The 12,626-nt window shown below is 41.6% G+C and overlaps 1 protein-coding gene across 1 annotated transcript in view; it reads right to left on the bottom strand.

The window, feature by feature from the left end:
- The window catches only part of LOC126547921 (ATP-binding cassette sub-family A member 2-like), a 292,596-nt gene that overhangs the window by 146,355 nt on the left and 133,615 nt on the right, over positions 1-12,626 (bottom strand). The window contains exons 25-26 of the mRNA XM_050195975.3: positions 8,119-8,199; positions 4,420-4,616 (exon numbers count right to left, since the gene is read on the bottom strand). Of these exons, the coding sequence (XP_050051932.1) occupies positions 4,420-4,616; positions 8,119-8,199 (278 nt within the window). The remainder of the gene's footprint in view (positions 1-4,419; positions 4,617-8,118; positions 8,200-12,626) is intronic.

Raw genomic sequence — 12,626 nt, 5'->3', positions numbered from 1 at the left:
ACTACAAGTCAAGGGCACAGTGCAACTGTCAAGATTAAAGCAAAGCACAGTTAAGGTCAAAGCAATCTACTAGCTGGTGGTTTCTGGCTATGCTACCTTTCAATGCAACTGGCAGATGGTGGAAGCTATGGGCAGCAACAAGGAAGTAAAATAGAAACAAAAAAAGAAACGTAGACCAGCCATGGCGCATGAGGTCCTGCTTTCTTTTTTGGAAGTAAAGAGATAGAGCAGCATAGCATTCACCTCTTTTTCATCCCACCATGGTGCATGAGGCAGTTGTAAACCAGCAATGAGGCAAAAGAAGTAATGGTAGCTGTTCACTACTTACGATGTATGGCTGCTCAATGTTGCACAGATATCTCCAATTTTACTGCAGTAAGCAGTTATGAGCTTGAGAACAGGTTTTGTCCTTTCTTGCTTCATGAGGTAATTTTATCAATAAGGAGGCTATGACTAACCAGCTTATTGCAGTATAAGTAAGAAAAGCAAACACACCATAAAGTCGATTTTCATATCCATTATTAACACCTTACATTTAGGGTCCTTAAAGGAGTCCTGAACGACCCCTATGGCTTGGCAAAAAAAAAACACACTTCCCAAATAGTATACGGTGCTGTGAACATTTCAGCCAAATCTTGCAGTCGTGTGCAGTGTGTGGAACCTGCAAGCAGAGTGCGAAGTCACCTTTTTCTCAAACACTATGTTCAACAGATGCCTTCTCCTCACTCTTCCCCGGCTGCTTTAGTTCATCATATAGCAGATTCCCATACATGGCTGCTATTGGCCAATAGCTGACATCAATAAAGAAAGTTATTTGGATCAGTGCGCTTCTTTCTACTGCTACTGTGCACATTTATTGACGCAGTTTAATATACAGATTGAAGTAAGTGAAAGTCTTCTTTTGAATTTCGATAAGAATTACATACTTCGAGAAGAAGCCAACTATCGTCTGGTCACGTTCGGTCACGGTCGCCTCCATAGGAACTAAACTTTGGCCACCCTGCTTATCGTTGTTGTAGCCATTGGGTCTCGCTAATTTACATTAATTTTGAGCACTCAACTAGCCTCAGGTCAGACCACATGTACGCTTGCCAGCATGCACTCACTCCTAGCCGCTCTTAGCTAGATGCTTTGGCAGACATAACTTCGTAGTGAGTTATTGACAGCACTTCAAAATGTGCAAGTTGGATGTGGCTACTGTCCGTCAGTCAAGCTGGTGTAGGACAAAGTCGGTTCGCACCATGTAGCATGGCCAGACTGGAGCGCATGAGCTGGGTTCGCACTCAAGCCCTGTCGTGCACAAAGCAGACGCTGCACGTGTCCACTATAGTTGCATGTAGTTGCAGTCTGCTATGTAGCGTAAACACCGCAGCCACTGCGGGGTGCTGTGATGAGCTCATTGAGGACAACGGCATTTGGTGCGTCGTAGGAGCCAAATAGTGGCGCCTACGTGAGCATACAAAATCAAATTTCAACTGCATACCACAGTGACGTTTAGTAAGTAGAGTATTGTGGGAAAACACTGCTCTGTCATAGCCTTCGTAGTGCAAGGAATTGAAGAAGAGCAAGAGCACCACAAAGGGGACCACAGGCAGTCTTTGATAGCCAATAGCTCTGCTTCTGCTGCACACATTGAAGTACTTTTAGCTGCAAACTATTACTGAAATATTCTAGTTTAACTTCAAACGCATTTCTTGACTTGCATAAAAAGTGCTTCAGGGCCCCTTTAATGGGAAGCTGAAAGCTTTTTCAGAAAAAATGAGTGAAGAGCAGTACGTCGTGGTTTTCAACCCTCTGAATTCGAATATCGCATCGAAATTGAGCGAAAGAAAGCACAAACATATTTTATTTCGACGAAAAGTGCAGCAGGAGACACGCCCAGCTCGCGCGCCTCGATTCCACCTGTGATTGGTCGGGCGCCTCGTGACGTCAACAATGGTGTTCGTCCGGACCGACTGCTGCCGCTACACACGAAGCACAGTGCAAGGTAGTTTGGTGCTGTTTTGCTGAGACGGTCATGGAAAATTTCGAGAACTTGCGTTTCTCTGAGGAGTTCGGCGTTAAGTCCAAACTCCACGAGAGCGATTTTGCGTGCGACGGTGACGGGCGACGGCTTCGAGCGACAGAACGGGCCGTCGCTTGAACAGATCGCTCGGTGTTGTCGCTCGATCGCTCGTTTCTAGAAATCTAGAACTCGTCACTCGTCGCCCGGAAGTGCTATGAGCGACTAGCCAATAGTGCGAAGCCGGAACTGGATGTACATAACTCAAATACTACTGTTTGTCACACGGAACGAGCAAACTATAGAATTTTACACGTGCAAGAATAAGAACCTAGTGCAAGACCTTCAGAAATATTTTATGCTCCTTTTTCAGTAAAATACATCAACTTAAATTGATAAAGCATGCGTCACGCTAGTTTCGGCACGTATATTGCTGCCCTCATACCGGGAAGTCGTCGCTCAAAGCCGTCACTGGCGTGGAGTTCGGCTTGCAGGCGACGAGTGAACGCGACAGCCATCGCCTCGCTTGTCGCGCTGTCGCTGTCACGTGCAAGATCCCTTGTAAGGGGTTTATACTTTACTGCCTACATGTACGAGGCGACTGCGAAGAGCCGGCCTCTCCAAGAAGCAAAAAATGCTGCTGCAAGCACTGCTTTCCAAGCGGACAAAGACGAAGTGTTAGCATCTCCTCGGGTTGGAAATGTTCTTTGGCGAATTATGTTTTTTGCTCAGCTGCATTCAGCATTACAGTGAGTACGTTTCCGGGCAAACAACTGTAGTGTTATGTTCCTGCATGCCTCCTCGTAGAACGTAAGCGGTGATGCGATCTTTGGCATTTGTGCGCTGCCCCAAAGCTGTCGGCAATCTACACAGACGGTTCAAACGCGGGAAAAGTTTACCGGCTGTTGTAGCACGTGTAGTATAGAACCTTCATCAGCACGCCATCCGCACGCTACTCGTAACCGGCCCAATTCCGTCGGCTACGTGAGATGGTCGGTTTCTCTATCTGTGCGAGAGAAGGGGGAGCGCAGGCTTTCCAACACATGCAAACTTTACGCTTGCACTGCATTATGGTAGCTGCATGCAGGCTGTTTCACAACACACGGGCGAATAGAAAATTCGCGGGGAGATAAACCTGCACCTTCCGTTCAGCGTGCTAACACGAAGAACCCAAAGCACGCATTATTGATAAACTCCGGTAGTAATCGTCACGGAAGTGGTTAGAGCACAACACTGTTGTTCTTGAGCGCTTGAAGTTGTTTCGCTTCACAGCAGCCTCCCACTTAGCTGAAAGCTTCTTGTCTTGCAGGAACTAATGGAACATCGGAACATCGTCGCGGCCGCTGGTGTTCGTGCAAGCGTAGGCTGCACAGAACGCCGGCATGATCGGCCTACAAGTTCAATTGATGCTGCGCACATCAACTACCACTCCTATATACACACAAACAAAGGAATGTAGGGTCGAGCGAAGCAGATTAGGACGGCACGCACGCAGAAATAAGCCCGGTCAGGCACGGTCGCGGAGACTGCGAAGGAACAGAACACCAGTGCTGATGTCACTACGCCGCGGTTTCCGGCCTCCGCTCGCATCGTCAGCGTCAGCAGCAGCGCGCGGCGCTCGACGGGGGGCGGAGCTACAGCGCAAATTTAACCGACGATTGCGTCGCTCCTAAGTGAAAAATCCCCTCCAAAATTTTACCTGCATGGTTTATAAGTTTCCCGCATCCGCATATGAGCGTCTTATTGAATTCGACAGACTCTTCAGCTTCCCTTTAAGAAAATAAAGTGACAGTAAAAATATGAAAAATCTCTCAGCTAATTCACTTCAACAGGAAAACAGAACATAGTCCAAAGAACTTAATTTTGCACAAAATTTTAGTATAGCACTCATGTGAGGCTTTCATACAAATATAGTTCAATAAGCCTCTTGTAACAATATAGAAGTACAAAAATTTAATGTTCTAAGACAACTTCAGTGAATCATCACTACACATGTAATGCATCCCCTTTTGTGTCATTCATAACTGCTATCCATGGGGCAATAATGAGAGTGATAATTTCAAGGCTTTTCAAATTGGATAATATGGAGAGAAAAACAAAAGTTTCAAAAGTGACATAAAACAAACAAGAACCTAAAAAGCTGAAGCGTTGCAATCTACATTCCTTTTCTGTACTTGTGTATCTGCATGAGAACATTGTGAAGCTGAAGGCCAGATACTAAGCAAGTTTTGATTATCACACAGGGCAGCACCTGACTTCGCTCGCTGTCTTTCAAAAGTCAGTGCAGAAACCAAATGGTAGAGAAGACTGTGGGTTTGCCAGGGAACACACATTGTGGCAACCAAGCCCAGCAGCGGTCTACTGGAATATTGCACCACTCAAGTGCACATTCAAAGTATAAAGGGAAGATCACCCACCTTTTTTGTACTTGAGAATGAGGTCCCATATGGCACGGCGAGAGTAAGGGTCCACACCTGCTGTTGGCTCATCCAGGATTACCACACGAGAGCCCCCAACAAAGGCTATAGCCACTGATAGCTTACGCTTCATGCCACCTGAGAGGCAGTCAACTTTGCTGAAGCGCTTCAGGGGCAAACCAAGGTCCTGGATAATCCTGCATAGGCAGCACTAGCATGTCTCATGGAAATAAAAAACTGCAGGCTGCATGCCCAACTTAAAAAGCATAATCATGCATGCACTATCGTGCATCAAGATATGTCACATGATGGTGATAAAGAAAAATCTTGAGTCCCTCCTTCCCACCCTGCACAATGCACACTTAACACCAGCCTGAACCAGCTGTCCCAACTAAATGTCACCAAAAATTAAAAAATAATGCTTTACGTGAATGGCATTCACCTAAGTTGATGTGAACAAATAATTCAACTCTTAAGTGAATGGCATTCACCTGAGAGTTGTGAACAAATGATTCTCAATTTAAATTTATTTGGCTAACTTTTAATGTACTTAACTGATACAGTGTCAGTAGAGGATTTGTGGAGGATGTCAAGATGGTGACCAATAACAGCCTTCAAGGTAATTTACAACCTGTGTTATGAAAAAAGAAAGCCCACAAAAAGAAAAACTTATTGACAATGCATTCAAGCACCAGGGTTTGCAGCACTATGAAGTGTAAACCTCATCAAACATGGGCCTAGTTTATCGTGCTGTGAACTAGCAGATGCTCTCCCTCCCTGACATCAAGTAGCTTTAGGAATGCATCTTCAGTCCTTACCAATCGCTAAGCTGTGGCTTTGAATGTGCTTTAGAGGCACAGTGTACGGCACAATGTTGTTTACAATGAAGATCACTGCTATCATTGGTGTGCAAGTGCACTGTCACATTATTTTTATAATTTCATGGGCTTTGTTTTTTTTCGGCAGAAAAAAGAACCATACAGGGGGCCTGGGTTATTTTAAATGCAATTATTCGCAACACCCTTGCAACCTTTATATTGACACCTTATCGATTAGGCAAGTTATTTAAAAGGTAACTAATTAAGCTTACTGAAATAATTATTTGCTCAAAATGAAAAAGATGCTGATGACTAGCATAAGCAACACCTACAAATATACACTGGGCACCATTCACATAATGCCTTCTGTTATTTTAATCCTTGGCAACATTTAGTTGAGACAGCCACTTAGGGTAATTGGGTAGGCAGTATACCTGCCATGATTTCGCCACAATGACACTATACCTCTACTTAACCCCTTTTGTCATTTTTTGTTAACAATAGTTGTTAACGAGCAATACTTAATTGCTTAATTATTAGATATCTTTTTTTTCCTGCTCTTTATTTGATAATTTTCATCATATGAGAGTTTATAGCAAAAATGTGCTCATTGGCTACATTAACTAGTTAAGATACATGTATGCTCTAAATTGGCCAAGAATTTTGTTGTAGCCTTTGCCACATGTGATATAATGGCATAACTATAAAAACACTTATCTTGAGATAACTGTTTTAAAGTGAAAAAATGGCATTTACTCCAAAAATTTGTTTTATAAAGAGAAAAAGTGCATTAATTCAGTAGCCCAATGGACAGATGTCACAAATCTGACTTCTTGTTTCTGACTTGCTGTCTAAATTTTGTACCCCTTTTTTCATATGACGTGCACCTCACCACATTGCACATTTGAAATGGAACACTTGCTCTGCCACAGTATTGCGTAGCAACACAACAAATTTCAAAGCACTTTCATAATAATCACATGGGTAATGTCGTCTTTGGCAAGGAACCATGAAGCCATGTTGTGCATCCATAATTGAATTTTCATTCAGTGAAGCACATGACTTGTATAAAAAATAAATAAATAAAAAAGTACTCTAGTTTTTAATGGCTCAGCTAGAAATGAAATCATAACCTGTATTTGTTGCCAGATGCAAAGTCATGTGCTGTTCATATCCCTAAAGTCAATGCTATGAGTGAGCCACTGTAATGTATGAAGGATGCAATAAAATCAGTTTAGTTTCCTGCTCCCACAATTTACTTTTACACAATCTTGTGAAAAAAGAAAAGAAAACGATAATACATAATACATTTTATACAAAACAAAAGGGTGGCTGGCTTGAATATCTACAAAAGCAGAAAAAAAAATTTTTATTTAATCTACCGACTTACTTTAGGGACACTAAAGGCAAATATTAAGTCAAGCTAAGGTGATAGATTAGTGCTCGAGAATGTCTGAGACGTCAATGTTATTGCGAACAGAGCTTTAGTAAATGAGAAATTAAGGCAAATGCAGGACATGATTAGAGACTCCCCGAGACATTCTAGTACTAGCCCGATGATGAACGCACTTCTCATTATATTTTTATTTCACTACTACTCAACCACTTGTAAAAAAATGATCATTGCATTGCATTATAAGACGAAAGAAAGTGCTACTTGTCCAGTTCCAATTGATATTTAGAAACTTACTGACGTCACCCTTGACAACAATGTGGGTAGTTGAAAGGTTTCGTTTTCTCTACTTCACGCTGCCTGCGCTTTCACATTGCAGTAGTTCTGTTATTGCATAGTGGTGCGCTGATTTTGCTGGCTTGCAAAACTCACATAAACTGCAATTAACAGAGAATGGAACTTCCATGTGAGGTCATGGGGTTCCGGAACGGTCCATACTACTTCAGCAAGAGCAGCTGCAGCGGCGAATTTAACGCTCTGTCTTGGCTCGGTTTCTCCATGGCCACGCATTTGAATTTTGCACAGAAAACTGTAGTGCCACCTGTCAGGCGTTGTTATTACTAACGAACGGCAGTAAGGGGAGGTGATGGCGTATGCAACATCACCACTCTCCACTCGAGGGCAGGTGATTTGAATTGCACGAAAGCTATGCAGACTCTTCAGACGCAATTTTCTCGTAAACCAGCGCTGCGAGGTTTCTGGAATGGCATTTTAACAGTCCATGCCAGCTTAATATTTGCCTTTAGTGTCCCTTTAACATGCCGAAGGCTTTCAATATTTTGGTCAGCCCTTACAGGAAATCTCAGATGCAGTCCAGGCATGAATGCCAATTTCAACCATCAAGATGTTTATGATATTGAACACCACAAGGTTCAAAGTCTACTTAAATTATTATTTAAATAATTATTGATTAAATATAACAAATTCTACTCGAAAGAGCAAAACTGGAGAGAGCAAGAGCTATAGCTGTTTCTGCTTAGTATCACTGCATCTATGTATCATCCCCACCTTGAAATGTGCACTTCATGTCTACGAAGTTCTTTGCGAGTGTAATTAACAAAACAAAATGCAAGTCTACTGCATTTACTCATGTAAAGCCCGCCCTCGTGTAAGGCCCACATCCCCACTTTGGATTGCAAAAACTTGGAGAACAGAATTCTCCCAAGTGTTGCCCTCGTACTCGCTTGCTGGTTAATTCTTGCTTGCCGCTACCATATGCCTCTAGTCCGTGTCCGAAAAATCGGTCGGTGACTGTAAATGTGTTCATGGTCGGCCGCCATTGGTTTCATTTATCTGCATAGGAGTCTTAGCGTAGTTCAACGTCAGAGAGCAGCCATACGTCTGCTTCGTGTAAGGCACGCACCCGGTAGGAACAAAAGTGCGGGTTTTACATTACTAAATACAGTAGTTGACCAAGGTGGCACTTGCTTTTCTGTCTCATCTTTGATGCTGACATCTGGAGTGTGCTTTAAACGAGCATAAAACCACAAGTGTTCTTCTACAGTCAACCTGGAAAAAAAAAGACCAATTAAAATTACTAAAGAAGCTATTGCTGTGGTTTATGCCTATAATTATCAATCTTTTATACAGACAATGCTGGTAGTAAGACCATGCCAAGAAATCTGCAAGAAGATTCTGAGAAACTCGTACCACATTATTGAACATAATCTTTCTAGGCACTTCACAGGCTTGTTTCTTCTTTATCAATATTTTCTTGCTATTTCTGATCAAATATTGCTTGTTGGAGGAAATACAAAGCATCATTCACAGTTTCAAAAAGCATGCCAGAAATTTTTAAAAGTGTATGTAAGTATAAGAATAATTATTTTTACATTGCTTAACTCAAGTTACCTGTCAATCTTAAGAAGTTATAAAATCAACAGAAAAATACCCACCTATCTATGCATCAAGTTAACATAGTCCTGCAAGAAAGCTACTAAAAGGGCTTGTTGCTAAGCAAGTTCATTCCCATGTAGGAGAGGCATAATACAAATTATTGGTTGAAGTAGTGTAAGCATACTAAACAAAGGACAGGTGCTAGACTCTCAACTAGTTTACTGTTAGGCTGGAGTCTAGACATGTACCGACCTACACACATGCACAAAGGATACAGATACATATCAGCAAAGAATTAAATAAGAAAATGGGACTTTGCTTTCAAAGAATAATGCACATGTATCGTTAATATCGCCAGTGCCTCTTTTCTAAACACACATAGAAATATTTCTGATAGCTTGAGAACTCTAAGTTGGCCAAGAATTTTGCTGCAGCCTTTGCTTCTGCCCCAAATCCCAATCTTATCAAACCAAGGCTCACACTTGTAGGCGCAGCACTACACAGAAAAAAGCACATTCCCTTTGTCCTTGATTCAGTAAAGTTCATGTTCATGTGCCTAGTCATTCAAGCACCACGCAGTTTGACCCATACAGGATTTCCCACATTATAACAGTTCCTTGTAAAAAAAAAACTGTACACTTCCTGTGCAGCCTGGTAATTCCTCTTGCATTTGAAGTTGAAGTTATCGTGCATGAAAAAAGTGCACAAACATAGGACAGCCAGTTTGTGCAGTGGCAAAAGATTAACAGGCACTCATTGAAAGGTGGAAGGCACTGACACACTTCGAAGAGCCACAACGGCCAAGCACAGTCATCTCAACAGTTTTACAAGACCTGCCTTGTCATACACAAAAGGAACTGTCTATGCTTTAAGTCTGATAAGAAAGGCCATTTCATGGTGTTTCCAGCTGAAGTGTACATACAAAAGGCACATCAGGTTGCCAAGAAGTGTCAAAAGTGAAGAGAAAGATTGTTTCCCAATGCAAGTACATCAAACTGACAAAGCTGGCTAAAAATATCAGGGAATGTAAAGGTAACACTGTATTTTTTTTTTTTTTTACAGCAAAGCCTCACAAGCAAGGCACTTCTTTTTTAACCATTGTTAACAAAAGAAGGTCGCAGCAGCGAGTAAATTTCTTTTGAAATAGTTACATTCACTAGATGTTAATGATCCTTTCAGTAGTAACAGGCTCAAAAAGTGCCACTGGCTTATTGCAGTATAATTCTTCCATAGTGAATGCTTTTTCTACAGATGTCTAAGTTTTGTTTTATTCTGTGCCTCAAACTGAAATGTGTACCTCCATCAGAGAGTGTGTTGAATTATAATAGTGGCCTTCCAAAATTCAGTGGGCCATATCAGTTAATAAGCCTTTGAAAGTTTCATCTGACGTGAACAATTATCTCTGATAACAATTAAATTAATGTATACGCCAATGGATACTGCAAAACTCCATCGATATGGCCCGAAATAAATTCAAGCAAAACCTACTGTCTGCAAAAATGCCCAGAAAGGAAACAACCAAGAATTTTGTGCAAACAATTGTGAATTGTTGTGGATAGACTAGCCAGATGTCCTGGGCAATGAAGACCATGAAGATGAGACAACAGAAGAAATTCATAATTAAAAATGACGAATCCTATTAACCACTGTAAACATTTATGACTTTATATTTTGGTGCAGCAGATTGTTTGTGAAGGTGATGTGTTTCATGATAACAAGTGCATGACAACAAGATGGATGTGAGTACTGCAAAGATCTTGCCGACTTGGGCACTACGTCCAGGTCTCCCAAGCTTCTCAGCTGGGTTGAGTCAAAGGCAGCATCACCCCCCCCCCCCCCCCCCCCGTAAGACAGCCTCAGAAAAAAATACCACCGTGATTAAACTTGAAATGGTGATCTTGAAGATATGTGTGAGTGGTGCCAAATCTATGTCTAAAGTCAATACAGACAATCACAAAAACAGTCAGAGATTCCTAGCACAATTATCAAGATAATGTAAGACAATGAGCATCCATGTATAAACTTGGGAAACTGAAAGCATGTAATGGCAATTCCTCAGCTCCATCCTTGCGACTACACTTTTATCACCTGCCAGAGCAACCAATGGACGACTGACATTGACAACATGCAAAACCTAGGCCTGTATCTCTTGGGCAGTGTAAATAAACAGTACGACCAAAGGATCATCAAGCATGCTAATGACGATAGAGAAAAATGAAAAACAAGTTTCTCATCCGCGTTCCACATTCGCCAATGGGAAAAGGCCAACCCTAGAAACAATGAAATGGGACTCTATTACTTTCTTTTTTAGAAAAGGATGGTTCGACTGGCCAACCCAAAACTGCTAGACTCATTTCCCTCCTACAGCTCAGACTGATGAAGGATTGTAACTGCAGACAGCTAAGGATAGTTGGTGGATTTCTTTACAGTCTGAAATACGTTGTCAATGAGAGTACACTGCACATCATTCACTGCCTATCGTCTGGCGCTCAATCCTACTTTCAAAAGCATGTGGAATCGACTGCTCAGGGCCAGAGAATGCAACGTGCAGAGCAAGGTTTCAGAACTCATAGAACCATGAAGCAAATTCTCAACAATAAGTGAGCATTCATAGTCACTAATCAAGAGTGCCACAATTTACATGCCAAGGAACCATGAACTTCACATAAAAATGGAGGGGAATGGAAGAGATGTTAATTTTGCCGAAATGAGTGCATCGGTTAGCCTAATCAAATAAAGGTTGATAAAGAAGAAATAAATCTGTTGTGACAGTTATCAAAGTTCACAGCTACAACAGTAAAACAAGACTTCTGCAGGATTGCACAACAGCTCCTGTAAAGTTTCAAAATGCTATATGCAGCTAAGAGTTCATGCCCTTGTGATAAGCAATCTGGAATTCATTTTTATACTGTCAAGGACTGATATGAAACATTTAAGTGTGTGTTCATGTCTATTGTTGTCCTGGTGCATGTCCATGTCTGTCCTGGTTGTCCCCATCTGCTTGTTGTGTTCCAACTCTACTCACTTAAGAATCATCTTTTAGAAACATGACTTAATGCATGAAACATAGTGGAATTGGTAGCATGGATGCTCAAAACATACGAGTTGTCACAAGATTGAAATATGTTAAAAATGCCTATGCTAAATTGATTTGCATTGGTATTTACCCACCAGCAAGCCCCGTATGCTATAAAAGTACCATTTAAATCTGCACTATGATAATTCACAGGAAACCATACAGCCTCTCACATGACAAAAATAACTGGTTGCAAATGGACCTTCAACAGATGCTTACAGCCAGAATCGTCATGCCATCGATATTGCCATCTGCATACCCCAATTAACATATTACCAAAGAAAAAATAAAGGTACATTTAGGCAATGCACACAGACTGTTGACTGGCTAATGATTCAAATGGATCTCTTTTCATTTCTACGTGTCCATTCGCAGGATCTTAAATGGTAACAAAAACTGTAAAACAGCAAGGTACCCTCAAAATGATTTATTGTGAAAGACCTAGTCCCCTTATAGTATTTACACTATGGGACCTTTTTCTGTACTAAATAACTATAGGCCTACTTTTGTATCTGCACTAAGTATTCAATAAACTTCAAACTTCAAGAACAATAAGGCCAGTGCTGTGAGAAACGTATTGCAATATTAACCCAGGAGGGGTAAGGACAAAAGCCGCGCAGGATGTGCAGTGTCACAGATAGATTTGCCATATGTCCCATGTGATGAAGATGGCAAATATGCGACAAGGGAAGAAGTTCATAAATATGTTATATCCTCCTAATATATTTTGTTGGTGCCTTCATTTCCTGAAAGCGTTAGGCAACTGTTACTGGTGTATGCATACATAAAATCCCATAACACTAAGAAGTAGCAAACAGGCATGGTCTCTCTACTGATTTTTCAGAGCTGAACAGACTTCTTGGCCTATGTTTGCACACTTTTAGCACCAGTGAAAAGTCTGGATGCAAAAAGAAGCAGTCCAGGTGACATGTGAAGTGCACAACTGGCATCCTCTACAAGGTACTACTGTCATGGCCTATGTGGGTCAGGATGCACATTATACGATTGACTGGGCACATGATAA

Source organism: Dermacentor andersoni, chromosome 1, assembly GCF_023375885.2.
Source record: "Dermacentor andersoni chromosome 1, qqDerAnde1_hic_scaffold, whole genome shotgun sequence".
Taxonomy (NCBI): Eukaryota; Metazoa; Arthropoda; class Arachnida; order Ixodida; family Ixodidae; genus Dermacentor; species Dermacentor andersoni.
This window is presented reverse-complemented; position numbering and strand designations above follow the sequence as displayed.